This window comes from Lepidochelys kempii, chromosome 12 (genome assembly GCF_965140285.1).
Source record: "Lepidochelys kempii isolate rLepKem1 chromosome 12, rLepKem1.hap1, whole genome shotgun sequence".
In the NCBI taxonomy this organism is placed as follows: Eukaryota; Metazoa; Chordata; order Testudines; family Cheloniidae; genus Lepidochelys; species Lepidochelys kempii.
In genome coordinates, this window is record NC_136391.1 from 4,020,661 (window position 1) to 4,048,381 (window position 27,721).

Sequence of the window (27,721 nt, forward strand, 5' to 3'; positions counted from 1 at the left end):
CTTTCAGAGACTCCAGAGCAGATTAGAAAGGCAGGGTTTACCCTCCTAAAAGCGGTACTGCTTTGACTTCATTGTGTACTCATCCCAAGTCTTGCCTTACTATGTCCTCAGTCTGACTTGTCAACAGTTTTCTTGGTCCTATGGCAGTAGCAACTCAGCCTTCTGCTTAAAGAATTTGTTTTAAAACTGTATTAACAAATCTGCTTTTCACCTGCCAAGAGGTGTAACTTCAGTAGGACCTTTCTACAATGAACTATCTTCATGGATTTTTCAGGCCAGAAGGGCCTGATCAAATCTAATATGGATTGTCTAAAATAAGCAGTATCACAAGGAAGGACCAAAGCAAGTCATAGTTATATCCTGTAGCTAGGAGTACAGCAGTACCATAAGCTGTTTTTTATCCAGGGAACTTCTAACCACAGCCAGGATTGTAGTTGAAACAGTCACGTTAGTGTAGCAACACATAACCATGCCCTAGATCAAGTAACTTGTGTCAACATAGGTGTGCTGGAGGTTTAGTGAAGGAGCAGACAGCCCAACCGAGCAGTGGTAGCAATCCTGCATCTCTGGGTTGCCTTTCAGCCAGGAGAGATCCTGAAGCACTTTTTGCCTGGCATCACGAACTGAAATCCCTTTGCCCAGTACAGAAGTGCAGCCTCCCTGGAGTGGAATGGGACCGCTCTCCAGAAGGGGATGAATGACTGCACAACATTAGGACAAGAAGTGAAGGATGGCGTTCAACCAAAACTACAGGAAGGGAATCTAGGCAGAGCATATTTGGCCAAGACACTAGGACTGTCATCCTTAGCTCGTGCAAAAAGTGCCATAAGATGGTTTAAAATCTCACTCCAGCAGCACAGCCCCCCACCACAACCAAGCGGGGGCACTGGTTCTCCAGGGACACTAGAGAGAAGAATTGCCACCTATTTAGTCACCAGCACCACTTCCTACTGCCCAGGAGTTTTCCAAAGAAATCACTGCTCTAGTTTGACTGTGTTTCGTTTATGGGATGTAACGAGATCACAGCTTGAAGCCATGTGCAACGGAGGATGCTTATTGTTCTCTAAGGCAGAGCCTTCAGCCACGCATCCAGCATGTGCTATCAGAAGTCACCATATGCTGCCACTGCTGCCTCGGAGAGCACAGGCACAGCACTGGCAAGAAGGAGAACGAGCCTTGTGATCTTCCTCCGAGCTCCTGCAGCAGCGCCTGTCTGGCATGTTTAATCGGTGCGTGCTGGGAGTGTTCCATCAGCATACCGACCCCCCAGCCAGTCACAGCAAAGCTTCGCCAAACAGCTTGCTAACGCCCCCAGCCCCTTCAGGAAGGCTCATGCTGCTGCTTTTGCCTTCATAAATGTCCATCGGATGCCTCCAGGGGATATTTCCGGTTGCTGGTTTGGTTTACCTGATGGTGAGTGTCACTTCCTGGGTACTGGGGTGCAAACACGGAGATGGCCAGTGTGCTGAACACTGTCCTACAATCAGCTGGACAACGTGTCAATCTTTCTCCATCCAATTAAATCTTCATGAGGAATTTGCCCCCTACTTTAATGGGAAAGAAAGGGGTTTTATGAATGCAACCGAGACCACCCCTGTATCGCAGAGCACCCCACTGTTAAGTGCCAAGTGCCCGGTTATGGCATGAGTGCTTGGAAGAATCCCAGTGGTGCACTAGGGGATGTTGTTTATAGGTAGCCTTGGAAGCCCTCTCAGACTGTGTCCTTCCCCTCCCTCCCCATGTCCTTGGGTCCTGTCAACCTAAGGATAAGAAAGGAGACACATTTCCAGCACTCAGTGCTACCTTGGAGCATGCTATATAAACAGGCGATAAGTAGTATCCTTGGTACCCAAGCCCACTTAGCACCCAGAGCTCTTCCCTGAATAGGATTCTGGTGAGAGCCGGATCTAGTGAAGTAAGTCAAGGTAGAGAACCCAGCACCAGGCAGGATTGGGTCTGTTAAGAATCAACCCAGCCAGCAGGTTGCTAGTGGCTGTGTCTACAGTAGGGTATTTTCTGTACTGGTCAAGTTGAGCCCATGATCCAGTGAGAAATGTTGGTGAAAAACGCTAGTGTAGACGAGGGGAAAGCATCACTTTGCTGGCTCAACTAGCTGACCTCTGCTAGTGTGGTCCTCAGACATTGGGGACATTTCTGCACTGAAATGTCTCCCTTTAATTTTAATGAACTTGGGCAAGAAATTCTTAATGTCATGCACGTTGGGGGAAGTCCCGGCCCCTTCCCCCCCACACACACACACAACCCGAAAGTCTCTGCATGGCACGGAGTGGGCTCCAGGAGAAAGTGCATTGTATGGATTATTCTACATTGAAAATAAAATGAGATTTGAAGTTTTTAAGCCTGTGTTTTGCCCAGTGACAAAAAGGGAATGGATCAAGTCCTTCTCCAGGTACTGAAGGCTGTTGGATCAGGGCTTCTGCTAGTACAGAATAGCAAAGCCAGTGTTGGGCAGCATTTCAGGTGTCCTTGAACAAACCGTCCAGAACCGTAGCGAGCTAGAGACACATGGAGGCTTCGCAGACCAAACAGAAAATCCTAAAATCCAAACAAACACTGAGGAAAATCTGGGGTTTGGTTTTTAGTGAAAAATGTTAAAAACCTGGAGAATGCTGCAGTTTGCTAAGCAGAACATTCCGGCTGTGACCAGCTGAGCCCCCGTGATACAGCTTATGAAGCACCCTGTATCAGCAGAATTGTGCAGAGCTGGGCTGTTATAAAAGAAATAGTGGCAGAAAGTGTATTTGTAGGAGCATGTCCATCATAACCCCCAGATCACTGTGTTCAAGTGGACTGGGAGTCAGGAGACCTGGGTTTGACTCTTGACTCTGCCACATATTTGTTGGGTGTCCTTGCAGAACTCTCACAACCTGTTTGTGCCTCAGTTTCCCTGTCTGTAACATGGAGACAGTTCTTACCTGCCTCTGTGAAGTGTTCTGGGAGCTGGGTGGGAGGCACTGCTCCATGGGAATCAAGGTAGCGGAACTAGTCCTCAGTTGGAGCACTAACCTAGGTCTGCACGCAGGCACCTTGAACAGCTGTCAAGAAATGCTTCCTCCAGGTCACACAAAGCCAAAAGCGATCTAGAGGGAGCAGTGGAAAACCCATGTGATATTTGAGTTGCTTGAGGGGGAGGGCAGAGAACGCTGTTCTGCACATCTAGAATACTGTGTTCCATTCTGAGCATCTTTGCTCCACAGGAGTATGGCAAAACAGAGGAGAGTCAGGAAAAGGCAACAAAAATGAGTGCGCTAGAGAGGGTGACTTACTGTCTGGGGAAGGGTGAAGTGCTTGATATGAGTAACTTGGGCAAACGGCCCCTAAGGATTGTGGGCATCACTGTCTCTGCAAGTATCTGAGGGTCCCAGCACCTTTCCGCATGGTGAGGTCTGTCTGCAGGACTTTGGACTGTTCTCCCAAGGGAGTGGTGGAAACTCCATTGGTTGGAACACTGGGCTGGTTCTGAACACAGTACTGGAGGGGGAAGTGCTGTAATGGCCCCTTGGGGAGCACTTGGATGTGACCAAATAGGTCTTTTCCATCTCCTATGTCTCTACACCACACGGGCACCTTCCGAGAGGGGTGTGGTGTATGGGTCTGCTATTGTGGTCACAGACTGGAGTAAATAACCTTCTTTCTCCCTTTGTTTCTCTCTTTGACATACAGGCAGCTTTGTCTGCTTCTCAATGCAGAAAACATCTTCCACTCCATGGCAGACATCCTGCTGCGGGAAGAGGACCTCAAGTTTGCCTCAACTATGGTCCACACTCTCAACACAATATTGCTGACTTCCTCCGAGCTCTTCCAGCTGAGAAACCAGCTGAAGGACCTGAAGACCCCGGTATGTTGAACAGGAACACTTCCTCATTAAACAGGCTCTCCCCACCTATTACCCTCTGTTTGTGTGCACGTGACTGAGGCTGTCATGTACCCAGGGCCCCTAGCGACCTTTGGGCAGAGTTGTCCCCTCAGGATGTAGGCTGGCTTCGGACAGGTTTCTCGTGGAATGAATTAAGGGGCAAGACTAACTTTGGCTGAGGGGAAGGATATACTGAGCCTTTTTCTCTGGCCAGTACGTAACCTCCGAGCCCCTTCGCTTCTCCCGTGTGTCTCGCTTGCTTGCTTCTTGGTGCCCTAAACAGAAGCCCCATCTTAAGACTTGCTGGTAAGGAGCTGCTCAGTATTTTGTCTGGTGTCTACCTTACACTCATGTTCCCCACAAGGTATGGTCGCAGGGCTAGTATTCAAGGAGGAAGAGAGCGTCATACAAGGGTTAGGATTTGGGTCCGATTCTTCTTTTTACCATTGACAGTGTGGCCTTGGGAGTCCTCTAGCCCAGTGCTTCTCAAGCTATCTGATGGGGGGGGGACCGGCAATTTTTTTTCCCAATGTGCGTGCAGACCAGCAGCCGATGGCTCGCAGACCGGCACCAGTCCGTGGACCACCACTTGGAATAGCGCTGCTCTAATCTGCTCCTGACTCAGTTGATTTACTCTTGGCTTGAGATTTCCGTGGTAGAAATTGAGGCTTAACAGTTGTATGGTGCTTTGAGGTCATAAGAACAGCGATAATGGGTCAGACCAATGGTCCATTTAGCCCAGTTTCCTGTCTTCCAACAGTGGCCAATGCCAGATGCCCCAGAGGCAATGAACAGAACAGGCAATCATCAAGCGATCTAGCCCCTGTTGTCCACTCCCAACTTCTGGCAGTCAGAGGCTTGGGGACGCCCAGAGCATGGGGTTGCATCTATGACCATCTTAGCTAATAGCCACTGATGGACCTAACCTCCATGAACTTGTCTAGTTCTTTTTTGAACTCATTCATGCTTTGGTCCTTCACAACCTCTCTTGGTAATGAGTTCCGCAGGTTGACTGTGTGTTGTGTGAAGAAGTGCTTTCTTATGTTTGTATTAAACCTTCTGCCTATTGATTTCATTGGGTGACCTCTGGTTCTTGTGTTGTTTACCCCTTTACATAACTCTTATTTACTTTCTCCACACCAGTCATGATTTTATAGACCTCTATCGTATCCCCCCTTAGTCGTCTGTTTTCTAAGGTGAACGGTCCCAGTCTTCTTAATCGCTCTTCACGTGGAAGCTGTTCCATACCCTAATGATTTTTGTTGCCCCGCTCTGTACCATTTCCAGTTGTAATGTATCTTTTTCTGAGATGGGGACCAAAACTGCACTCAGTGTTCAAGGTGTGGGTGTACTACAGATTTATATAGTGGCATTATGATATTTTCTGTCGTCTTATCTATCCCTTTCTTAATGGTTCCTAACAGGCTGTTAGCTTTTCTGTCCTTGGTTGGAAGGGGTTATCTATGTGCAAAATGTAACCATTGTTCTTTGTTATTGCTTGAAAGAAAGATGGGTCCAAGAATTGCGTGTGACTAGACCTGATTAATGTAGGGTCCGTATACACATTTCCTTTCTCATTGGAAGCCATAATCCTCAGTAATGTGACAAACTGTTGCCAAGAAAGATGCTGATATCTCAGGGAAAAAATGGTCACTTCGTTTGGGACTGAGCAGTTAGGGGTAGTGTGTACCTGTCTTTGTACACTGCATCAGTGACGCCGGAAGAGAAAAGCAGGTTACTATGTCAAGGAAGCAGTGAATCCAAATTGAACATTGCAAGTTCACTGAAGTCCAGTTTTGGACCGGCCCCAGTCTCCTGTGACTGGAATCTCTGTATTCAGTCTCTCCGCAGAGGAGTGGTTTTTCTTTTGGAATTCGATCCGTTTCCCCTTGCACACAACTTGTTCTGTATTCGGGTACTGCCTAGAGGCCTGAAATGAGATCAGGGCCCCGTTGTGCTGTGCTGTGCAGACACGTACAGTACCTGTCCCAAAGAGCTTAGGATCTAAATAGATGACAATGGTGGGGAGAAATGGAGGTGCACTGAGACCAGCTGAGGTCCCATAGAAAGAATTGCAGAGCTCAATCGAATCTAGATCTCCCAAGCTCCAGACCGGTGCCTGGCTGTGGGACCCCCTCCCTCCCTAGGCTGGGTATTAAAGTTTCCCCAGTGGAAACTGGTGCCAGGGCCCTCTCTGCCAAGCTGGAATGTGAATGTTTTTAATCGCTGGAGGCAAACGCCAGTAGTGTGCCTGGGGGGGCCTGGAGGCAGTTCCAAGGTTTGCAGCCCCCTCTTCTGAGGGGGTTTCTGGTGCACTCTGCTGAGCAGAGAGCAGCCTTTGTTGTGTAAGCTGATCCCATGGCACACGAGCCTCTCTCTCATGGGTCCCCCACAGCCATTGGCACTCCTTAGCAGCTGACGTCTGCCCCCCAGCTCCCAAACCAGGCACGCTAGGAAGGGGACAGGTGATGGTGGTAGCATCACCTCATCACATTCCCCTCAAAGCCCTCTGCTTCAGCTGTTCATCCCTGAGAAGTTTGCAGTGCTCCCTGGGTCCCAAAGCAGCTGCTGCTGCCTGGGGAAACGAAGGCCCTGTGAGGCAGGGTGCAGAGATGATCTCTCCGGAAGCAGTTCTGGGGACTGAAAGGTGGAGAGCCTCCCCCGGTGCCAGCTGGAGACTCGACCCTGCACTGTCCCTGTGTCCAGGACAGCGCCCCTAGCCTCAGACTTGGCTCCAGAGGCGGTGGGAGTGGGCGCTGCTGTGTGGTGGGGTCTGAGCAATAGCAAGGCCTGCCTGTGAGCGCGCTGAGCCTCTGCCCTTTGTGGAGGAAGCGTTAATGCTCTAACACAGCCGTAATGTTGCTCTGAAAGGAGACAGTTGCCCTGTGGCTCCCTGGGGGTGGGCTGCCTGGGAAGCTGACATCAGTTGAATTCTTTTCTAGACATCATCTGTTTTCCCAAGACTGCCCTGATTTCTTCAGCACTCCTGTTTTCTTGGTGTCTGAAGGGGCTGGCAGCTCTCCATTCAGAGCCCTCCCCCCACCTTCTTGTTTGCCATTGGTCAGGTGAATGCACCTCCGAGAGCTAGATAAATAACCAGCACCTCCTGCAGGGGGCATCAGTTCTGGGGACCTCGATGTCACCCCTTCCCATTCCGAGGGCATCCTGCATACAGCGCTGGCATCCCTCTTTCCGTGCTGCTGCCAGTCTGGGGTGGGGTCTGTGTCTTGTCTCCCTGGCACTCAGTTCAGAGTTCTCCTTTGTAATCAGGCCTGTGTTGGTAGACAGCCTTCAGATCCAGTCCTTGGGTGCGTCTTGCAGCTCGCCATCCACACGCAGGAGCATAGGAGGCTCTGTTAGCAGCCACTGTGCTCCTGCCTTTCATGTCTTTCAGTCTGTGTCAAGATGGTGCAGGCTTCTGCCATGCGCTCTGCTGCTCCAAGGGGTTCAGACGACTCCTCTGTGGGCCAGGGCAGAGAAGGAGCCGACATGCCTCAATTTGTCTGCTGCAATAGGCAGCCTTCCCAAACCACTAACTGCTAAGGAGGACTATTGGCTATTTCTGCAGGGGGAAACACCCAAACAGATGTCTGCCCCTCCTTTCTACCCCTTGCTGTGCCTGTGGTCCCCACCTCACAGAGCTCTCCGGTTCCGCACACAATAGCATCCACATGATGATACCAGAGTTAAGGGTCTGTCAGTTTCCTTCACAACCTCTTATTAGTCAGCTGTACAAATTCTCTCTGGCTTGAAACCTGGCAGAGAAGATCCCAGCCCAGGGGAGATTTCTTCCACTCCACCACAATTTTGGATAATACTAGGTAACTTTTGCACTGATATTTTTACAGTCATAGAGCTCCCCTTACCCCAAAGAGCTTTCATATAACAACTGAAATGCAGCCAGTGCTGGTGTGGAGGGCAGCAACCTAGTGCCACAATGCACAACAGTCTGCCAGCCATCCAGAGCAGGCCCTGTGTTCTTATAACAGCTGTATGAGGCCTGATTTCCAGTGTGCTCCACAAATGCTTGCATGAAAATGTATGAACAGTTGTGCATGAGTTTCACTGGCATTGACCACAGCTGTGCACAGTTATGGTAATTGCACATGCAAATAGCCAGGGAGCTGGAGATTGTCATTTGCATTTATAAATACCACAGCTTCATGCACTATTGCACAACTTAGGAGTTCATTGGTATGTTCAGAAGTCTGGAAATCTAGCCCTTACTATTGTTCCAGTGGAGCCACAGAATCCAGATTTGGATGGATGCAGGGTTGAGTTGGCCTTGCTGAGCAGTGACCTTCTGACTGCAGGTACTCTGTGTTTGGAACCTGAGGCCCTGCACACTATGCCACCCCTCCACCCATGGGTCTGACTCCTGATTGCTTTCTCTTCCCCCAGGAGAGTCGTAATCTATTCTGCTGTCTCTACCGCTCCTGGTGCCACAACCCTGTGACGACCGTGTCCCTCTGCTTCCTCACCCAGAACTACAAACATGCTTACGACCTCATCCAGAAGTTGTATCCTTTTCAGTGCTGCCGGGGGTCTCTGAGGGAGTGGGCAGGGGAAGAGCAGGAGGGCAGCAGTGGTAACGTTATGTAGTCTAAACAGGGCAGCAGACCTGCCAAGCTGACTCTCCCTGGCTCACAAGGTCAGAGCTGAGGAGCCAGCCTTGCCTCTGTTTTCATAACAAACAGTGGTAGAGTTAAACAGCTGATTAAGGATGGTCCCTAACCAGGCCATTTGCTATCCCCTGGGCCAGGAGGAAACCTCGGTATATTGTATGCTTCATTGTGTAAGGGAACTGCCTCAAGGGCCTGAGTTCATTGCCTGCACCCACTCTTGCAAGAAGCCCAAATAATTCTGAAAAAGTCTGAAACTCTCCCCTCTGGTGTGGTACCCGCCACTGGGGCTTTTCAGACAAATAAAGGGGCATCTGCAAGTTGAGAGAGCGGCCAGTGCAATGAATTGGTTCAAAATTGCTCTGTGCTCATGACTAGGACAGCAGATAATTTTCTCCTTAGTCTTCCTGCTGTTGCCTGCTTGTGAAACCAATTCTCTGTTCAACAGAGCACAGAGGAAGCAGTGAACCAACACCCCAGGCCCTCCCCTTTGGAGAGGAAGGATGGGCCTGTGGCTAGGGGACTAGCATGGGACTTTGGAGTTCTGAGCTGGACCAGCATCTTTCAGAATCTGTTGGAGATGGCCAGTGTCGTGACAAGTAGTTTCGTGGGCATGATGTGCACACATCACGACAGCCACTCTCTCCTTCATCCATCAGACGTCTTTGCATGGCTCTCCCCAGGAAACAGGATGTGCTTTAAGAGCAGCCTCTAAGAAGGTGGCAGTCAGGGTTGGTTCAGCAGCACCATTTCCATGTAAGCCGGGTGCAGAGAACGTCAGCTATTTGACTAGACGCTTCCAGCCAGGGGCCTCTGTTTGCCAGGACAGGTTGCTGTGAAGGACACGGCTCACGAGAGTTGTTCACACGTGCATACACTTGGCATCTCCTTTGAAGTCATCCACCGTTTCACCTTTTCTGGCTGCCATTATTTTCCCCTCCCTTCAGATGAGCTGGGAGCTCTAGCAAACAGCATTCTTGCCCTGTTCCATAATGGTTTTGAGCGGGGAGTTGTATGATGTGGCTATGAACTGCATTTTTCTTCCTGCTCCACAGTGAATGACCTGATTGGTGACAGACTGCAGCAAAGATGTTGCTTCTGGGACAGTGGCTATGATGCCCCCGTAACCTCACCGTGAACAGGAAGCCAGTCTTCCACAGTTCCCAGTGACCCTAGTCTTTCTGGCTTACATGGGACAGTGAGTGGAGCTGTGGGTCAGGGATCATCCCGAGGGGTGAGCACCCGCTCTGAGGGTATGGCAGCACACAGTACTTCACTTCTTGCTCTGAATGCAGCAGGAAGCACAAGCCCAAGCTCCTCTAGCCAGCAGGAGCTGGGAGCACAATGGTGAGCGCTCAAACCCTGCACAGGGTGGGAACGTAGGGTTGCTAACTTTCTAATTGCACAAAACCGAACACCCTTGCCCCACCTTTTCTCTGAGCCCCCGCCACCCACTCACTCCAGCCCCCTCCCTCTGGGCTCGCTCTCCCGTGCCCTCACTCATTTTCACTGGGCAGGGGGTTCAGGTGCGGGAGGGGGTGGAGGCTCCAGCTGGGGGTGTGGGCTCTGGGGTGGGGCCAGAAATGAGGGGTTCAGGGTGCAAGAGGGGGCTTTGGGCTGGGGCAGGGAGTTGGGGTGCAGGAGGGGTGAGGGCTCCAGCTGGGGGTGTGGGCTCTAGGGCGGAGCCAGGGATGAGGCGTTTGGGGTGCAGGAGGGGACTCTGGTCTGGGACCAAGGGGTTTGGAGTGTGGGAGGGAGCTCTGCTGGGATTGGGGTGTGGGCTCCGGGAGGGGTCTCAGGGCTGGAGCAGGGGTGTGGGGTGCGGGCTCTGGGAGGGAGTTAGGGTGCGGGAGAGGGTTCTGACCTGGGGCAGGGGGTTGGGGTGTGGGGTACGGGAGGGGGCTCAGGGTTGGAGTGTGGTTAGGGGTTCAGGGTCTGGGAGGGAATTACGGTGTGTGAGGGGGTTCCGACCTGGGGCAGGGAGATCTCTTACCTCAGGCAGCTCCCCGTCAGCGGCGCAGTGGGGCTAAGGCAGGCTCCCTGCCCTGGCTCAGCGCCGCTCCTGGCAGTGGCCTGCATGTCCAGCCCCTAGGCAGAGGTGCACTGTCTGCACCCGCAGGTGCCGCCCCCGCATTTCCCATTGGCTGCAGTTCCCAGCCTGCGGGAACTGCAAAGCCGGCGCTGTGGGAGGGGGCAGCATGCACAGCTTCCCTGATGGCGCCTGCGGCCGCTTCCAGGGAGCTTGTGCAGAGCCAGGGCAGGGAGCCCGCCTTAGCCTCGCTGCGCCAGTCGGCCCCCCACCAGCTCGACCCTCATTACACAGGAGGCATCCCTTGCTGAGGGAGTGAGAGTAAAGGCCTTGGAAGCGTTTCCTTGACTGGGGCTGGATAGTTTCTCCCTTTGGTCTGTTTTTGTGGGTGCAGAGAGGAAAGTGCCTCAGGGCTGAGTACCGACCTTTATCTCCCCAGCAAGGAGCGCAGTGGCTGGGGAAGAGAAGGGTCCCTCCTCCTGTATCATTTACACTTCCATGCACCCACTCTGTTGGGTCCGTTTCTGCAGCTGAGGCTGCTGCCTCATGCAGCTCTCAGAGGGGTCACCCTTGTGACCTTAAAGCTCCACCATGCAATTCCCCACTGTTTCTTTTTCTATACCGGGGTATGAAGCTCAGTCCTGGGGACCACCTAGGGAGGGCGAGGGCAAAGGCAGGAGTCTCCGGTCCCAGGCCCTTCGCTTGGAGGAGCCCCACACAGTGAGCAGCTGATGGCATTGTGCCAGCTGGCTGATGTCACTGACCCTCCTCTCCCCTGCTCCTGATCCCACATGCACCCTGGGAGCCATGTGCCCCCACCCCACCCCCCAGCTGCTGCTATGACAGATGGCTTGTGGCTCACGCGCTGCGTTTCTAGTGCTGATGCTTGCAATGCTACTAATGTGCTATTAATATTACAGTAGCACCTATTGCTAGGTGTTGTATAAAGAGTCACTGCCCTAACGAGTTTTTACGCTAAGCAGTGGAGACCCCAACACATCCCCAGGGCAGCCTATCTGTCCTTAGAGCGTTGGCTGTGCCACAGAAACACCCTGTGGCAGCTTGGGGGTTGGTCCAGTTGTGTTACAACATGGGGGAGGGGTCGTCTCCCTCCATGCGGGCAGAAAACAAGCATTGTCGTGGTTGGATCTGAACCAGGGTTAATCACGGCCATTCCTGCAGTAGAGGTGGGGCCTATGGGCTCATGCTCTGTCTGCTGCTTTATTTCAGTTTTCAGCACAAGTGTGATCCAGCTGTCACCCTTCCTCTGAGATTCTCTGCTCGCCTTGGCCTCTGTTAGTTAAGCTGAGTGTTTCTGCGCTTGATTCCTTGGTTTATTTGGCCGGCTCGTCCAGAGCCTCAGAAATGCTTCCTTGTTTAGCAAGCCCAGGGCAGAGACAGCAGCTGAGGGCTCTGCTGGCGGGACCCAGACCAGTTTTCTGTGGTTCTCCAGTAGTTCCATTGACATCATTGTTTATGTTGAGCATAATGATTATTTCCATGTGCCAGCAAAACATGAAACTCCCAAAGTACATTTCCCTAAGCACTGGCTTGATAGTGATCTACGTGATCCCCTCTGCTGTGCACTAGAATTCATCTTAGGAGATGGGAATGCTTTGGATTGGTGCCGCGAGAGCCCTGCGCCGGCTGCAAGGGGAGGCTGTGTCACAGTGCTAATGGTAACGTTCGCTCTCCTTATGGAGAGCGCCTCGCAGCTACCTCTGTGGCCCACATTTGATAAACCCACTGCTGGCTTGAAGGGCAGCCTGACTCTCTCAGGTCTTGGAAAGACTCTTGGTTTAAAGAGCTGAGACTCTTAAACTCTAGGCCACCTCCTTACAGCTTCCTTCAACCTCCTACTTTGAGCCACTGCCTAATCATGCACCTTCCCCTCCCCCAGGATACATTTCTCATTTGTTGTGCAGCTTCCTGAAGGAACCAACTGTTTGCCGCTTGCTGGTATGGGTGGATAGGTGGTGAATGGAGCAGTTGAAGTAGGAGCTCAGGGAGGGTTTGTTAGAGCAGAAACCCAAATAAGCCACAGAGAGTGTGTGTGATACACACACACACACACACACACACACGCGCGCAACGTAGTAATATTTTACTGCCCATATGTGGAAAAGACTCGGTCAGATTTCCAGATCAGCACTGACATGCACCCAGCCTGGTAATTCTATGCACACACTGGTTGCTGGGTAGTGATTTCCCATCTGCCTCTGCAGATGCATGTGTGATGGGCACAGCTGCACGTCGTTTTGGAAACCTGACTCTGATGTGCAGTGCCACCCCAGCAGATATGTGAGATGGTGAAGCCTCATCTGGAGTACTGTGTCCAGTTTTGGGCCCCACACTACAAGAAGGATGTGGATAAATTGGAGAGAGTCCAGCGAAGGGCAACAAAAATGATTAGGGGTCTAGAACACATGACTTAGGAGGAGAGGCTGAGGGAGCTGGGATTGTTTAGTCTGCAAAAGAGAAGAATGAGGGGGGATTTGATAGCTGCTTTCAACTACCTGAAAAGGGGTTCCAAAGAGGATGGATCTAGACTGTTCTCAGTGGTAGCGGATGACAGAACGAGGAGTAATGGTCTCAAGTTGCAGTGGGGGAGGTTTAGGTTGGATATTAGGAAAAACTTTTTCACTAAGAGGGTGGTGAAACACTGGAATGCGTTACCTAGGGAGGTGGTAGAATCTCCTTCCTTAGAGGTTTTTAAGGTCAGGCTTGACAAAGCCCTGGCTGGGATGATTTAACTGGGAATTGGTCCTGCTTTGAGCAGGGGGTTGGACTAGATGACCTTCTGGGGTCCCTTCCAACCCTGATATTCTATGATTCTATGATATGCAGTAATTGGTCGCATGGAGGAGAGAAGCAGGGGGTAATCTGCACTGCATCTCATCTGCTGGCTACTTAAACTGTGGTCAGCGGTGACCAAGGATGCTCCTCTTTTTCAGTGGAATTTCCTTAACAGACATGTCCAGCGGGGACCTGGAGGTCACAGTGGATTTCCTAACTGAGGTAGACAAGCTGGTGCAGCTCATCGAGTGTCCAATTTTCACATGTAAGGATCATATGGAGCCCTTCCATAATTTGCTTCCTAGTGGCAGAGCATGTGTACATGTGTGGGGGAAGGAGCGCCTGGTGCATGTAGTGTGTTTGCTTGCTCAGGCTCCCTGGGCATGTCCCCTCCCTGCTCCTTCATCACAAGTGGCAGCTCTACACAAATAAATAGAGCAGAAGTTATGAGACTTTTTGCTGTGAGCGGTGTGAGACCTCCAGTAGAACAGTCCATCAGGGACACGCTGGATCGCTGCAGCGCAGAGGGAGGGCGCTCCGAATGCAGGCTAACAGTACTAAGCGCATTGGCACTGAACAAAGGGATGGAAAGAACAGAGGGGACCCATTTCAAAGGGGCCTCTTAGATTCACGTGCGTGGCTTCTGCACGTAGACTGTGTATAGGTGATGCTGCTTAGGGCAGTGGCATGGGAAAGCTGCTACCTGTCTCTGCGCGAAGGTACATGGATGGAGGGATTGAGAACATTATAGTGCAATGGCAGCTCTGCTGTTGTGCTTGTCTCTAAGTGCTCCAAATCCACTTGCTGACGCAGGTAGTCTCAAACTTTGCTGTGCCTTGTGGGAACGTGGGGTACGGTTAATGGTCCAAATTTGGAGTCATCTAAGCAAGGGGTTCCTGGGATCCACCCCCCCACTCCCCTCCCAAAAAAAATCATGTTACTGAAATCACCTTGTTTTTGTGTTTTGTGCACACCTGGGGCTCAGGCTATGACTCTGATTATCTCCAAACTGATCTCAGCCACGCAGGATTGAGTTTGGCTAGTGCATGGTCCCCACTGCTCCTTGGGGGAGGGTGGCAGATTTATAGTGAAGGTATTCAGGGTTATGTTAATGGACTCCAGGTTGGCATGTTAGTAGCTTGAGCCAAAGACAATGAAATGTTCATGTACAGCAAGCCTAGGGCTCGGTTCAGAGCCAAAGGATTTCCAGGTAGTATATTGTCATGAGAACTGTGTGGCTCAAGAAGACATGCTGTGGTCCTTGAACCTCATCTGTGCCCGTGTACTGTGGGTTCGAGCCCTACCTTTAGCAGCTTCCACAGAATGTAAGTTATGCGTGTCTCTTGCTGTCCGCCTGCTCCTAGGAGAAGTTTTGCTCAGAGACCAAAATTTCTGGTTTGAGCAATATTTTAAAGGGCTCTAAAATCCACACGCAGACTCTGATTGACAAGTGTTGTCAAGGAAACGAGCACTAATAGAATAAAGGAAAGATAAGACTCTAGGAATTGTGTAGTCATCCTGATCAATGGGGCCGAGTGTGATCAGAGGAAAGCAAATAGCTGGCGTTCTTCGAGAGGTGCTGCTCATGTCCATTCCATTGTAGGTGTGTGTGCTCACCACGTGCACCGGTGCAGAAGTTTTTCCCTCAGTGGTATCCGTAGGGGACCAGCTCTGGTGCCCTCTGGAGCAGCACACGAATGCCATGGAATAAGGGGCACTGCCAGCTCTCTTCCCTCCCTCCCCCCGTTCATTCTTGCCAGAAACTCAGACATTGGGGAAGGAGGTCATGGAATGGACATGAGCAACACATCCCAAAGAACACCAGTTACGGAAACAGGTAACTGTCTTTTCCAGTCAGATGGACTGGTTTAGCCAGCAGATTTCTTTTGCCCCTCCTGTCTAAGAGACCCAGAGAGCAGAAGGCTGCTGAGTTACCCCAACTGCTTTCTGCAGCCCTTGGACCAACCTGACACTGCTTAACTTCCAAGTTGTGTTGTGATCTCAGCACAAGGGGATGTGGCTGCAAGGCACAACATGTAACAGCCTCACTAGGATGGGAAGCCCCTGAAGTGATGGACAAAGTTACTCACTGCAGAAAACAGCTGTCACAGTGGATGCAGAGCGAGGGCTCAGCTTCGCAGAGTACCTATCTGAAATTCAAGCAGGACCAAGGCACAGTATTACACATTCCTGCTTGGGACCTCAGCTGCTGGAGTCATGTGGGTACACTGGAATCTCCGCTTTCATTTAAAAACCAAGACAGTTTCTAGCCCTCATGAGTGGGAAGAAAAGCTTGAAAATGTGGCCTGAGTGTAACCAATGCAGCAACGTCTGCGTGCGTCTGCAGAGAGCCTGAAAGAACTGCTCAGAGAAGGATGAACTGTTCCATACTTCTCAGTGGGGTGCCAACTCCAAGGTCTACTGCTCTGAGAGCAGTCCCACTAACCCCACCCCAGAAGAGGACTCCATATATGGCAGGAGAAGAGTGCAGCAGACCTGCCCTTGTCCCCCCTCATCAGATACACTTGGCTGCTCAGGTGAGAGTGGGGGGGTGCTCGGTACTGCTCCTAATGGGAAGGATGCCCAGCAGCTTCTGCTGCTCCAGTAGTCGGTAAGGAGACCCCATGCAGCTGCTGCTGAGTGAGGGGTGGGGCTGTAGCGGTGGCATGATGGGCTTTAGTCCAGCCCTGCTCTAGATATGATGATCATGTCCCAGAGCATGAGCACATATGGTATCGCCAACCCCCAACATACACAGATCAGGAGTCAGGCCCCCAAAGATCATGAGATTGGCTTAAAATCATGACATGTAAAAGCAGGTAATTTGGGCGTGGTCCTTCCTTTTGTGGTCCGAGCTGGTCAGGTGCACATGAGACTCATGGTCAAGCTTTTCTCTGCAACCATGAGGCTAGAAACTTTTCTTTTAATTGAAAACTGAGTCTTGCATAATCATGACTCCAGGAGCTGGGACTCCGAGTGGAACCTTGGATGCCACCTGAATTGGCAACACTGCAATGCTGGAGCTGTGACCACGCTCCTGACACACCCAGCAGCAGCTGCTCAGGAAGGGTGGCGGGCAGCGTAAAGGGACCAGAGAGCCTGTGTGGCAAACTTCAGTGGTGGTAAGTTTGGGGGGAGAGGACAGTGAATTGGGTGATGGGCAAGGGGCCTGTGCCAAGCTGCAGTTACCGACGCCCTGTGGGGCACAGGAGTTGAGCTGTCGGTGCCCTCTCCATGTCCTGGTGTTCATGTGTCTCAAGCAGCAGTGGCTGTCGGTTTGGAGGATCCCTGTCCCGATTCTGGGTGGTGCTATCACACGATCCCAGTGCCATGTAGGAGACAGGCTCTTGACCATGTTAAATCTTGTGACACTTCACACAGTAACTGCAGATGGAAACTTGACCAGGGCATGCTCATCCATCCGGGGTGAGTGGGAGCCCCCAGCCATAGGCCTTCCCTGCTTTTGGAGCACTCGCTTGGAATGCTTACCCCGGCCGACTCGTACCCCGCTGCTCTGCTCCATCGCTCAAGTCGTGCAGCAGCATGAGTGGCCCTCTGATTTCAGCTGCCTGTGCCATTGGTCCAGTTCTGCCTAGATCAGTGGGACAGGCCAGCAGGATCTGCAGAGTGAGGAACATGTGATTTGTGACAGGCACTTTCCTTAGGTGCTCAGAGCCGAGAGGCAGGACTGCCTGATGTAGCTATGCTTGTGGTGTGAGATGGGAGAGAAGGAAACATGTCCCAAAGGGCCTAGCTTGACCCAGTCCCTAGCATCTCGGGCTACACCTTACAAGGGTTGGTAGCACAGTGCATCTGCTTCTCTCTCAAGCAGTGCGTGCAGATTCATTGCACGGAGCTGTCGTGCACCAGGAGAGTGCCTTAAAATGAGCTGGGCTGAGGTCCCCCCAACCACCTCATCACAGCTGGCACCAGGTTGGGTGCCCTGTTCTGTGGGTAGTGATTGCTTTGAGCTTGTTCTCCTGTCCACTTCTCTCCTTGAGCAGCGAATGGAGTCAAACTTTAAGCTCCATTTCTCGTCCCTAGTGCAACTACTGGCTCGTGGTGCTACATGAGAGGGTGCAAATGAGGCGAAGTTGCTGGCTCTCCACAGCAGAGTTTGGTGTTCTTGGGACATGGATGCTCTTTACCAGCTCCATTGAACAGCCAGGGTCAGGCGTCACAGCTGAATACACCTCCCTTCAGGCCCCTGGGAGTTCAGCAGGCCACACGCACACCATTGCTGCACCCAGCCACAGGCCCAGGAAGTGAAATACAGATTTCTGTGCAGCTTCACCTCCCCCATCCACGCTAAAACCCTAAACTATCTAGCACTCCCTAATCTGGGAATACCTATCATAGAATCATAGAAAAACAGAGTTGGAAGGGACCTCTGGAGACCATCTAGTCCAACCCCCTGCCCAGAGCAGGACCAATCCCAACTAAATCATCCCAGGCAGGGCTTTGTCAAGCCTGACCTTAAAAACTTCTAAGGAAGGGGATTCCACCACTTCCCTAGGGAACGCATTCCAGTGTTTCACCACCCTCCGAGTGGAAGTTTTTCCTAATATCCAACCTAAATCTCCCCCACTGCAACTTGAGACCATTACTCCTTGTCCTGTCATCTGCTATCACTGAGAATAGTCTAGATCCATCCTCTTTGGATCCACCTTTCAGGTAGTTAAAAGCAGCTATCAAATCCCCCCTCATTCTTCTCTTCCGTAGATTAAACAATCCCAGTTCGCTCAGCCTCTCCTCATAAGTCATGTGTTCCAGACCCCTAATCATTTTTGTTGCCCTTCGCTGGACTCTCTCCAATTTATCCACATCCTTCTTGTAGTGTGGGGCCCAAAACTGGACACAGTACTCCAGATGAGGCCTCACCAGTGTCGAATAAAGGGGGAACAATCACGTCCCTCGATCTGCTGGCAATGCCCCTACTTATACATCGCAAAATGCCATTGGCCTTCTTGGCAACAAGGGCACACTGTTGACTCATATCCAGCTTCTCGTCCACTGTCACCCCTAGGTCCTTCTCTGCAGAACTGCTGCCTAGCCATTTGGTCCCTAGTCTGTAGCGGTGCATTGGATTCTTCCGTCCTAAGTGCAGGACTCTGCACTTGTCCTTGTTGAACCTCATCAGATTTCTTTTGGCTCAGTCCTCCAATTTGTCTAGGTCCCTCTGTATCCTATCCCTACCCTCCAGCGTATCTACCACTCCTCCCAGTTTAGTGTCATCCGCAAACTTGCTGAGAGTGCAATCCACACTATCCTCCAGATCATTAATGAAGATATTGAACAAAACCGGCCCCAGGACCGACCCTTGGGGCACTCCGCTAGATACCGGCTGCCAACTAGACATGGAGCCACTGATCACTACCCGTTGAGCCCGACAATCTAGCCAACTTTCTACCCACCTTGTAGTGCATCCATCCAGCCCATATTTCTTTAACTTGCTGACAAGAATACTGTGCGAGACAGTGTCAAAAGCTTTGCTAAAGTCAAGGAATAACACGTCCACTGCTTTCCCTTCATCCACAGAGCCAGTTATCTCATCATAGAAGGCAATTAGATTAGTCAGGCATGACTTTCCCTTGGTGAATCCATGCTGACTGTTCCTGATCCCTTTCCTCTCGTCTAAGTGCTTCAGAATTGATTCCTTGAGGACATGCTCCATGATTTTTCCGGGGACTGAGGTGAGGCTGACCGGCCTGTAGTTCCCAGGATCCTCCTCCTTCCCTTTTTTAAAGATTGGCACTACATTAGCCTTTTTCCAGTCTTCCGGGACTTCCCCCGATCGCCATGAGTTTTCAAAGATAATGGCCAATGGCTCTGCAATCACATCTGCCAATTCCTTTAGCACTCTCGGATGCAACGCATCCGGCCCCATGGACTTGTGCCTGTCCAGCTTTTCTAAATAGTCCCGAACCACTTCTTCCTTCACAGAGGGCTGGCCACCTCCTCCCCATGCTGTGCTGCCCAGTGCAGTTGTCTGGGAGCTGACCTTGTTCGTGAAGACAGAGGCCAAGAAAGCATTGAGTACGTTAGCTTTTTCCACATCCTCTGTCACTAGGTTGCCTCCCTCATTCAGAAAAGGGCCGACACTTTCCTTGGCTTTCTTCTTATTGCCAATATACCTGTCCCAGTGTTGGGTGGCCTTCAAGATGATCTCCTGCCGGAGCCTCTGGGTCCATCTCCTCCTTTATCCCTGTCTCTCACGGTCTTTGTTCTGAAGTCTTGCTGCATCCCAGCCTGTTACCATGGAAATTCCTGTAATGCTACAAGCCCAGGACTGCAGGGCTGGCGTAGAGTGAGGAGGGGGAAGAGGTGGTCTTGGTTGGTTCTCTGGTAACTGGGCAGAGTAATTGAGATGGGAATGGGTTAAATTAAAGGTGGAAAGTACATGCACTTCTGTACGCCCTCCCCCTACAGTGAGCCTTGCTGATGTTGCCTGAGCTCTGGGGTCACCAGGTGGCTGCCTGCCCCTGAGATGTCAGCTCAGATGTACTGCTGGGGAACCAGCTAACATCAGGTGGGAAATGCCTGGCCCTGGGCTGGGAGGGGAGGGACTCTCCAGCCCTCCCTCCCGTGGGTCTCTCTCCAAGAGCAGTTTTCCAAGAGCTCTGAGAGCCTGCACATGAGCACTGCGGGGAACTGGCAGGGCTGGACAGGGAGAGTCCATTTCCATGAGGCAGACACAGAAATGTTAGTGCCATAGCTCTGACCCCTTTCGGGAGGGAGGCTCATTAACAGAGTAGGTGGGTGGGGAGAGAGGATTGGAAGGGCTTCCCATGCAGAGATCTCAAAGCACTTTACAAAGGTGGGTCTGTGTCCTCATCATTTTACCAATGGGGAAGCAGGGGCCTGGAAGGGCAGTGATATGGCCAGTTCAGCAGGGGAGCCAGGACTACGACTAGCATAGATATACTGCAGGGAGTGACGTGCAAGAAATACAGTGGGCAGCAGGTCTCCAACTCGCATTCACGCTCATGAGTAAGGATTGCTCTTCAGATCCAACTCTCTTCCTGCCGGTAGCTAGATCTGTAGGTCAAAAAAAAGTTAGTGACAGGAAAACCAATCAGAATTGGCCATGGGTGGTGCTCATTGTGATGCTGGCAGGGCAGGTGCTGGCTCATGCCCAGGTCCCCATGTCTCAACTGAACAATGACAAATACAGAGCTGTGACCGGTCTGGCTCGCTTGTGTGTTAGTGTTGTTGAAATAGGTGCTGGAATTCTAAGTATGTTTTAGTGTTTATGGAATGATTGCAAATTACTGCCTGCGTTAATCTCACTTCTAGCATCCGTATCCCACACTGCAAGGTAATGTGTGTGCGTGTGCATTGTAAGCGTCTGTGACTTTAGCTCACCAGACGGGGGAGAGCCACGAACGAGTGTGGCATGCTGGTCTCCAGCAGAAGATGTTAGCTCCTGCCCAGCGACACCAGGGGGACTAGTGCAGAACCTTAAAGAGGGCAAAAGACTCTGTTTACTTTCCCCAGCCCCGTGAAGATGGGAGGAATTCGCTTGCATGACTCATCAGTTGAGTTTGCAGCTCTGAGCAGAAAGGGGGAAGGGAATAAAAACCCCTGTCGAGGAGGAAAGGTGTCTTTATGCTGCTTGGACTCCGGGGGCGCAAGGATTACCAGGCATAAGCAGAAGATCCCCTGTGCTTAGTCTGGGTCATCCCTAAAGGACAAGTAGCATTTCCTTCGTATAGAAGCATCTGTTTCATTTTGAAACTTAAGATTGGAACTCATTGGTGTGTATGGTAGCCTGCTTTAACCTTGTCAATAACTCTTCTTTCTGTTTCTTAGTTAGTACATCTTTAGAGAGTTTGTTATAGGACTGGCTACAGTGTTGTCTTTGTGTGAGATGTAAGGTGCAATTGAGCTGGGGTCAGTGGCTGGTCCTTTGGACTTGGGAGTAATCTGAATATTGCTGTGATCCTGGTGTAAGGGGCCATCTATGGCAAAGGCAGGCTTGCCTAGGTGGCAGGACAGATCGGAGTGCCCAAGGGGCTGTCTGCGTCTCCCTGTTGAGACGGTTATAGTGTCCGAGGAGTATGAACGTGACAAGTGGTTGGTGAAATCGAAAGCTAGAGCTCCCCGCCGACGGGGGTGGGGCTACAGCCCAGGACTCTGCCCAGAGGTTGGTACTCTGGCTCTTGAGTCGCTGCGGCACAGCGTGGCACTCAGAAATGCTGCTCACATTCTTGTTGTTGTTGAAGAATCGAAGTGCTGGTTTCTTCTTCACTCCGCTGCTGCTCTGTCTGTGTCTTGTAGCTTGTGCTATGCAGTAACTAGGAAGGGCTGTGCCATGTTCACAGCTGGCGAGGCTTTGGGGTAGGCCTGGAGGCGTTTCTTCCATTCCAAAAGAATCTGTGTTGATGGCACAAGCCACCTAGCCCTCTGCAGGATTTCTGCACTCAATTTTTTCTAATGCAGGTGGTGGCAGTTGTAATCCCTGCAGGGGTTGCTTGATTTCGACACGTGTGTGTGCTGTTCCTCTTCTGGGAAATTCATGGTGCCATGCTATTCAGAAAAGCACTTCTGCAAATGGCATCATGCAGTACCATGTCTGTGGTGTCTCACTGCCTCCGGATCAAATCAGACATGCTCAGTGTATAAGAAAGATGGCTTTTCCTAATTGCTGGAGCTGCAATCTTGGCTGGAATCTGAGAGTCAAGCTAAGTGCTTAGAGCTTCTCTACACATGCAGTTATTCTGGAACAGCTATTGCACCTTTAAATTCACAGCATATCTGAAGGATAGACAAGCCCTTAGTCTGGTGCCTCATACATGGCTGCAAACTTACCTTCCTGTCACCTGTGCACCTGGAGGTGGGATTTGATCCTGTGGTTGGAATTGTTAACTACATTACCTGTGTCAATGGAGTGTTATGCCCGTTCAGTCAGTCCTGGGGTGGCTAAGAACGTCTGCGTGTAGCTAGTGCAGAGCTCCTGGATCTGCTGTCACTGCATATGCCTAAGGGTCATGGAGAGGTTCACCTCTTCCACGCCACCAGCACTTTTCCCTTCGTAGTAGACACCTCTTCAGGCCACTCAGTGTCATCTCCTCCCTGGGCTGTAAACTGACAAACCTTTAATTCTCTGGAATAAAAGGGCTTTAGAGAATTAATATGGTACTCCTTAGGCTTTTGGTTGGAGGTGGGGAATTAACAGCTCCCAGGTGCTCTTGGACTGTGAATGGCCCTTCCCACAACGCTTCCATTTTATGTGCCTGGAGCGCCTTTAAGACCATGACCTGGTCCCCTACTTTGAAGGAACACTCTCTGGTATGTTTATCATACCAGGCTTTTTGCTCTTTTTGAGCATTCTCTAGGTTTTCTTTAGCAAGGGCTAAAGAGGTTCTGAGGGAGATTTGTAGGTTGGTTACAAAGTCCAGAATGTTAGTTCCTGGAGAAGATGTAAATCCCTCCCATTGCTGCTTCACCAACTGTAATGGCCCCTTAACCTCACGGCCGTATACAAAGTCAAATGGTTAAAACCCTAAACTGGGATGTGGTACAGCTCTGTAGACAAAGAGCAACTGCTGCAACACTAGGTCCCAATCATTGGAGTGCTCATTTACGAATTTACGTATCATGGCCCCCAAAGTTCCATTAAATTTCTCCACCATGCCATTTGTTTGATGGTGGTGAGAGGTGGCAACCAAGTGATTTACCCCATGAGCTTCCCAAAGGCTTTCCATAGTTCCTGCCAGGAAATTAGTTCCTGCATCTGTGAGGATGTTGGAGGGCCAACCTACCCTGGCAAAAATGTCTGTTAGTGCCTGGCACGCACTTTTAGCCCTGGTGTTGCTTAGAGCTCCTGCTTCCGGCCATCGGATGGCAAAATCCATGAAAGTTCATATGTACTGCTTTTCTGTGGGTGTCTTTTTCGGAAAAGGACCCAGAATATCCACAGCTACTCGCTAAAATGGAACCTCAATGGTGGGGAGTGGCTGGAGAGGGGCTTTGACCTGGTCTTGGGGTTTTCCCACTCTTTGGCATACCTCACAAGGTTGGACATAGGTAGAAACATCCTTGCCCATTCCTTCCCAGTGGAATGACCTCCCCAAATGGTCTTTGGTCCTGTTCACCCCAGCGTGGCCACTAGGATGATCGTGGGCTAAGCTCAAGAGCTTTACCCGGTACTTAGTTGGAACTACCAACTGTCTCCGAGGATGCCAGTCTTCCTGGTGTCCATCAGAAAGAGTTTCCTTGTATAAAAGTCCTCTTTCTACAACAAACCTGGATCGATTAGAAGAGCTGAGAGGTGGTGGGTTGCTCCGTGCCGCTATCCAAGCTCTCTGGAGGCTTTCATCTGCTTCCTGTTCGGTCTGGAACCATTCCCTTGATGCTGGAGACATCAGTTCCACAATCCTCATTGGATTGTGGACCTATGCTTGGTCCCTCTGGAAGCGATGCAGGTGATAGGGCTGTTTCTGTTGACTGTGAACTGCTCTCTGCTGGTGCACTATGTTGGGGTTCAGGCTCCTGCTGAGCCTCTTGTGTAGGGTTATCTACTGGTGCAGGTTCGGTGGGGCCCTCTGGTGTTGGGGTTGCAAGCACTGGATTCAGTGCTGGCAATGGGTCTGGTGCTGGTTGTTCCGCCGGTTCTGGTTCTGGGACTGACTCTGTCTGGGTCTCTGGGACTGGATCCACTACTGCTGTTGCTGACGTTGGCATGGGGTCCGGTTCCATTACCTCTGACCGGGTCCTGGTAGAAGTTTCCAGAATAGAGCTAGGTGTGACAGCTTGCTTAGCCTGGCTCCAGGTGACGATTCCCACATGATTGGCCAAGTCTTCCCCCAACAGCATGGGGATGGGATAATCATCATAGACTGCAAAAGTCCACGTTCCTGACCAGTCCTTGTACTAGACCAGCAACTTGGCTGTAGGCAAGTCAAAAGAGTTTGACTTGAAGGGTTGAATCATCACTTGGATCTCTGGGCCGATTAAATTGGGGTCCACTAAGGAAGCATGGATAGCCCTCAGTTGTGCTCCGGTGTCCCGCCACACGGTTACCTTCTTCCTGCCCACACTCAGTTTCCCTCCGCTCCGAGGGTATCTGGGAGGCATTTGAGCCTGAGGACCTCTGGTGTGATTCCAGTGCAATGAACTGTAATCTGTTGGGGTTCTTGGGGCAGTTGGCCTTTTCATGCCCTGGCTCATTACATTTAAAACATTGTCCAGCTGACGGGTCACTGGGGCGAGGTGGGTTGCTGGAGAACGGTGTGGCTGGACGATAAGGTGTCTGGACTGTTCCTTGGGGCTGTAGTTGGGGTCTTGGGCTGCCCCCGGTAGTAGGGTGTGGTCTGAGGTTGTCCCTTCTGGTATCCGCTCCAACTGCGACCAGGATTGTTCCTCTCTCCTCCCTCCACCCGTTTTGTTCCGTTTTGCCCCTTCTGATATTCGCCCCAACTGCTACTAGTTTTTTCTTTTCTGCCACCTCCACCCATATGGCTCCAATCTCCCCCACCTCGATTACAGTTGTAGGCTTCCCATCTAGGATGTATCTTTCTATTTCCTCAGGAACACCCTCTAAGAGCTGCTCCATTTGCATTAGGAAGGGCAACTCTTCTGGAGATTTAACTCTTGCTCCTGATATCCAGGCATCCCAATGTTTCACAATACGGTAGGCATGTCGGGTAAATGACATGTCTGGTTTCCACCTTAGGGCTCTGAACCACCGACGGGAATGCTCGGGTGTTAGCCCCATTCTGACTCTCGCCTGGGTTTTAAACAGTTCATACTGGTTCATGTATTCCTTAGGCATTTCAGCTGCCACTTCAGCTAAGGGTCCACTGAGCTGCAGCCTCAGCTCTGCCATGTATTGGTCTGTAGAGATGCTGTACCCAAGGCAGGCCCTTTCGAAGTTTTCTAAAAAGGCCTCGGTATCATCGCCTGCCTTGTAGGTGGGGAACTTCCTGGGATGTGAAGCAGTACCTGGAGAAGGATTTCTAGGGTTTGTTGGTATATTCTGCCTTCTCCGTCTCCAGTGCATGCTTCCTCTCTTTTTCCTTTTCCTCCAGTTCTTTTTCCCTTGCCTCCATAGCTCTCCTGTGGGCAGCCTCTTGGGTTTTTTCTGCCTCTTTTGCTGCCTCCAGTTTTCTCCTCAGCATGCTTCCTTTCAGGTGAGGCCACACCTGGAGTATTGCATTCAGTTTTGGTCCCTTCACTACAGAAGTGATGTGAACAAATTAGAGAGTCCAGCAGAGAGCAATGAAAATGATTAGGGGGGCTGGAGCACATGACTTATGAGGAGAGGCTGAGGGAACTGGGGTTATTTAGTCTGCAGAAGAGAAGAGTGAGGGAGGATTTGATAGCAGCCTTCAACTACCTGAAGGGGGGTTCCAAAGAGGAAGGAGGTAGGCTGTTCTCAGTGGTGGCAGATGACAGAACAAGAAGCAATGGTCTCAAGTTGCAGTGGGGGAGGTCTAGGTTGGATATTAGGAAACATTTTTCACTAGGAGGGTGGTGAAGCACAGGAATGCGTTACCTAGGGAGGTGGTGGAATCTCCATCCTTAGAGGTTTTTAAGGCCCGGCTTGACAAAGGCCTGGCTGGGATGATTTAGTTGGGGTTGGTGCTGCTTTGAGGAGGGGATTGGACTAGATGACCTCCTGAGGTCCCTTCCAACCCTGATATTCTATGATTCTGACTGAATACAGAATCTGTGGAATAGAAAAGAGCTGCTTTGCAATGTAGAACTACATCTTAAACTGGATATTTTGTGAGCAACCTGTTCACAAGGTGGTGAAGGGATGTGCAGCAAGGGGTGGCCTAGAAAGGAAATGGCAAAGGGAAACCATCCAATCAACTGACTCTGGTAGATTTTGCTTCCCAAAGCAAAAAGAAAGAGGGGTCTGTGAGCTGCAGACCCCCATCCTTGGCCTGGGTTCATTGGCAGGGCTGTGGCAGGACTCGTTCTGCAGTTGGTGCAGGAATCCAAATTCAGGCTGTGCCTGAGAAATGCCATCACATCCATGCAGAGACACTGCAGCAGGAGCTGGGGAAGGTGGCAGGCCTGCAGGTCAGGGACAAAAGCAGTGGATTAGAGGGGTGCCATTGTGCCAGCCCAGTGACCTAGAAAGGAGCATGTCTTCCTGACTCAGATCAGGTGTACTGCTTCTGGAAGCACATGCTTAGCAGTGGGGGAGGGTGGGGAGCGCACAAAGCCTCTGACCGAAGTTGCCGTGGCATTAGAGGTGTTGGGCGGGGACTCCCGCCCATCACCCCTGGGTGTTGGAAGCAATGGTACATGAAAGCAATCTTTGGGGTAGAGAATAATGGGACCTTGCGGGGTTGTGCTTGCCAGGCCCTCTGAAAGCAGATGAGTGCATGGCACCCAGGAGGTGCTTTTCTGAGCCAGCTGGGAGAAGTTTGGGGTGGTTTGTAAAGAACGACCCGGATCTATCTCTGAACCTATGCAGAGGGTTTGGTGGGGGGATCTGGCTGCCAGATGGACGGATTGTTTTCACCTCCATTGATTGCCTGTCTATTCTGGCCACAGATCTGCGCTTGCAGCTGCTGGATGTGAAGAATAACCCCTACCTGATCAAGGCTCTCTACGGGCTGCTGATGCTTCTGCCTCAGAGCAGTGCCTTCCAGCTCCTCTCCCACCGTCTGCAGTGCGTGCCCAACCCCGAGCTCCTGCAGACCACGTGAGTGACACCAGCTGGGGGAGTAACTCCTTGAAACCGCACAGGGAGGCTGGGACTCCAGCCCCCTGCAGAGACTGCCCTGACCTAGGGTTCCTGTAGCACTAGAGGCATTGGGAGCGCATGCTGTCCTCTTGCGTTCCTGCCAGCCATGTATGCGGTATCCTCAGGGAACGGGCACAGCCCATGTTGGTCCTAACCCTAGAGCTCCCAATACGATATGCGCCTGGCTTGGCAACATCCCTTATGAAGGCCCATTCCTGCAGGTGCTGAGCCACCTCCACTCCTTCAGTGATGCAGCATGGGCTTGGGCCCTCGCAGCCTGGTGTAAGGTGCGGGGAGGTCGAAGGGCAATCCTGATGAGGAAGAATAGTGACATTTGGGGGGGGGGGGGTCTGTGCTCCGTTGTGGAGTGGTGACCTATGCACGGGACACAGCTAATTGTATTTAGCGTGGCTGCCCTTATATTTAATACAAAGCCATGACCTGGTGGGATTGAAGGGCCTGAGACTTGGCTGCTTGCATCAAGATGGAGCAATGCATGCTGGGACCTCATGGGCTCGAGCTGCCACCTCTGCAGTGGTAGTTGGGGAGAGGCAGGGGCAGGGGTTCATAGCAGAGCAGTGGCTGCGACTCTCACCCTCCGGTAACATCACTGAGGTGCCAGGGCACCTCTGCCTTCTGCAGCAGTCGAGGGCTGCAGAGCATATACGTGCGGGGCTCAGGAGCATTAAGGC

At 51.4% G+C, this 27,721-nt stretch overlaps 1 protein-coding gene across 8 annotated transcripts in view; it reads left to right on the forward strand.

The window, feature by feature from the left end:
* Positions 1–27,721, forward strand: part of VAC14 (VAC14 component of PIKFYVE complex) — a 202,864-nt gene that overhangs the window by 165,131 nt on the left and 10,012 nt on the right. For 5 of the 8 annotated variants that reach the window (XM_073307160.2, XM_073307161.2, XM_073307163.2 and 2 more), the window contains 4 exons: positions 3,685–3,859; positions 8,279–8,397; positions 13,510–13,589; positions 26,837–26,987. In XM_073307160.2, the coding sequence (XP_073163261.1) occupies positions 3,685–3,859; positions 8,279–8,397; positions 13,510–13,589; positions 26,837–26,987 (525 nt within the window). Of the gene's footprint in view, positions 1–3,684; positions 3,860–8,278; positions 8,398–13,509; positions 13,590–16,285; positions 16,439–26,836; positions 26,988–27,721 lie in introns of those variants that run through there. The other 3 variants (XM_073307165.2, XM_073307162.2, XM_073307167.2) reach the window with 3 other exon arrangements.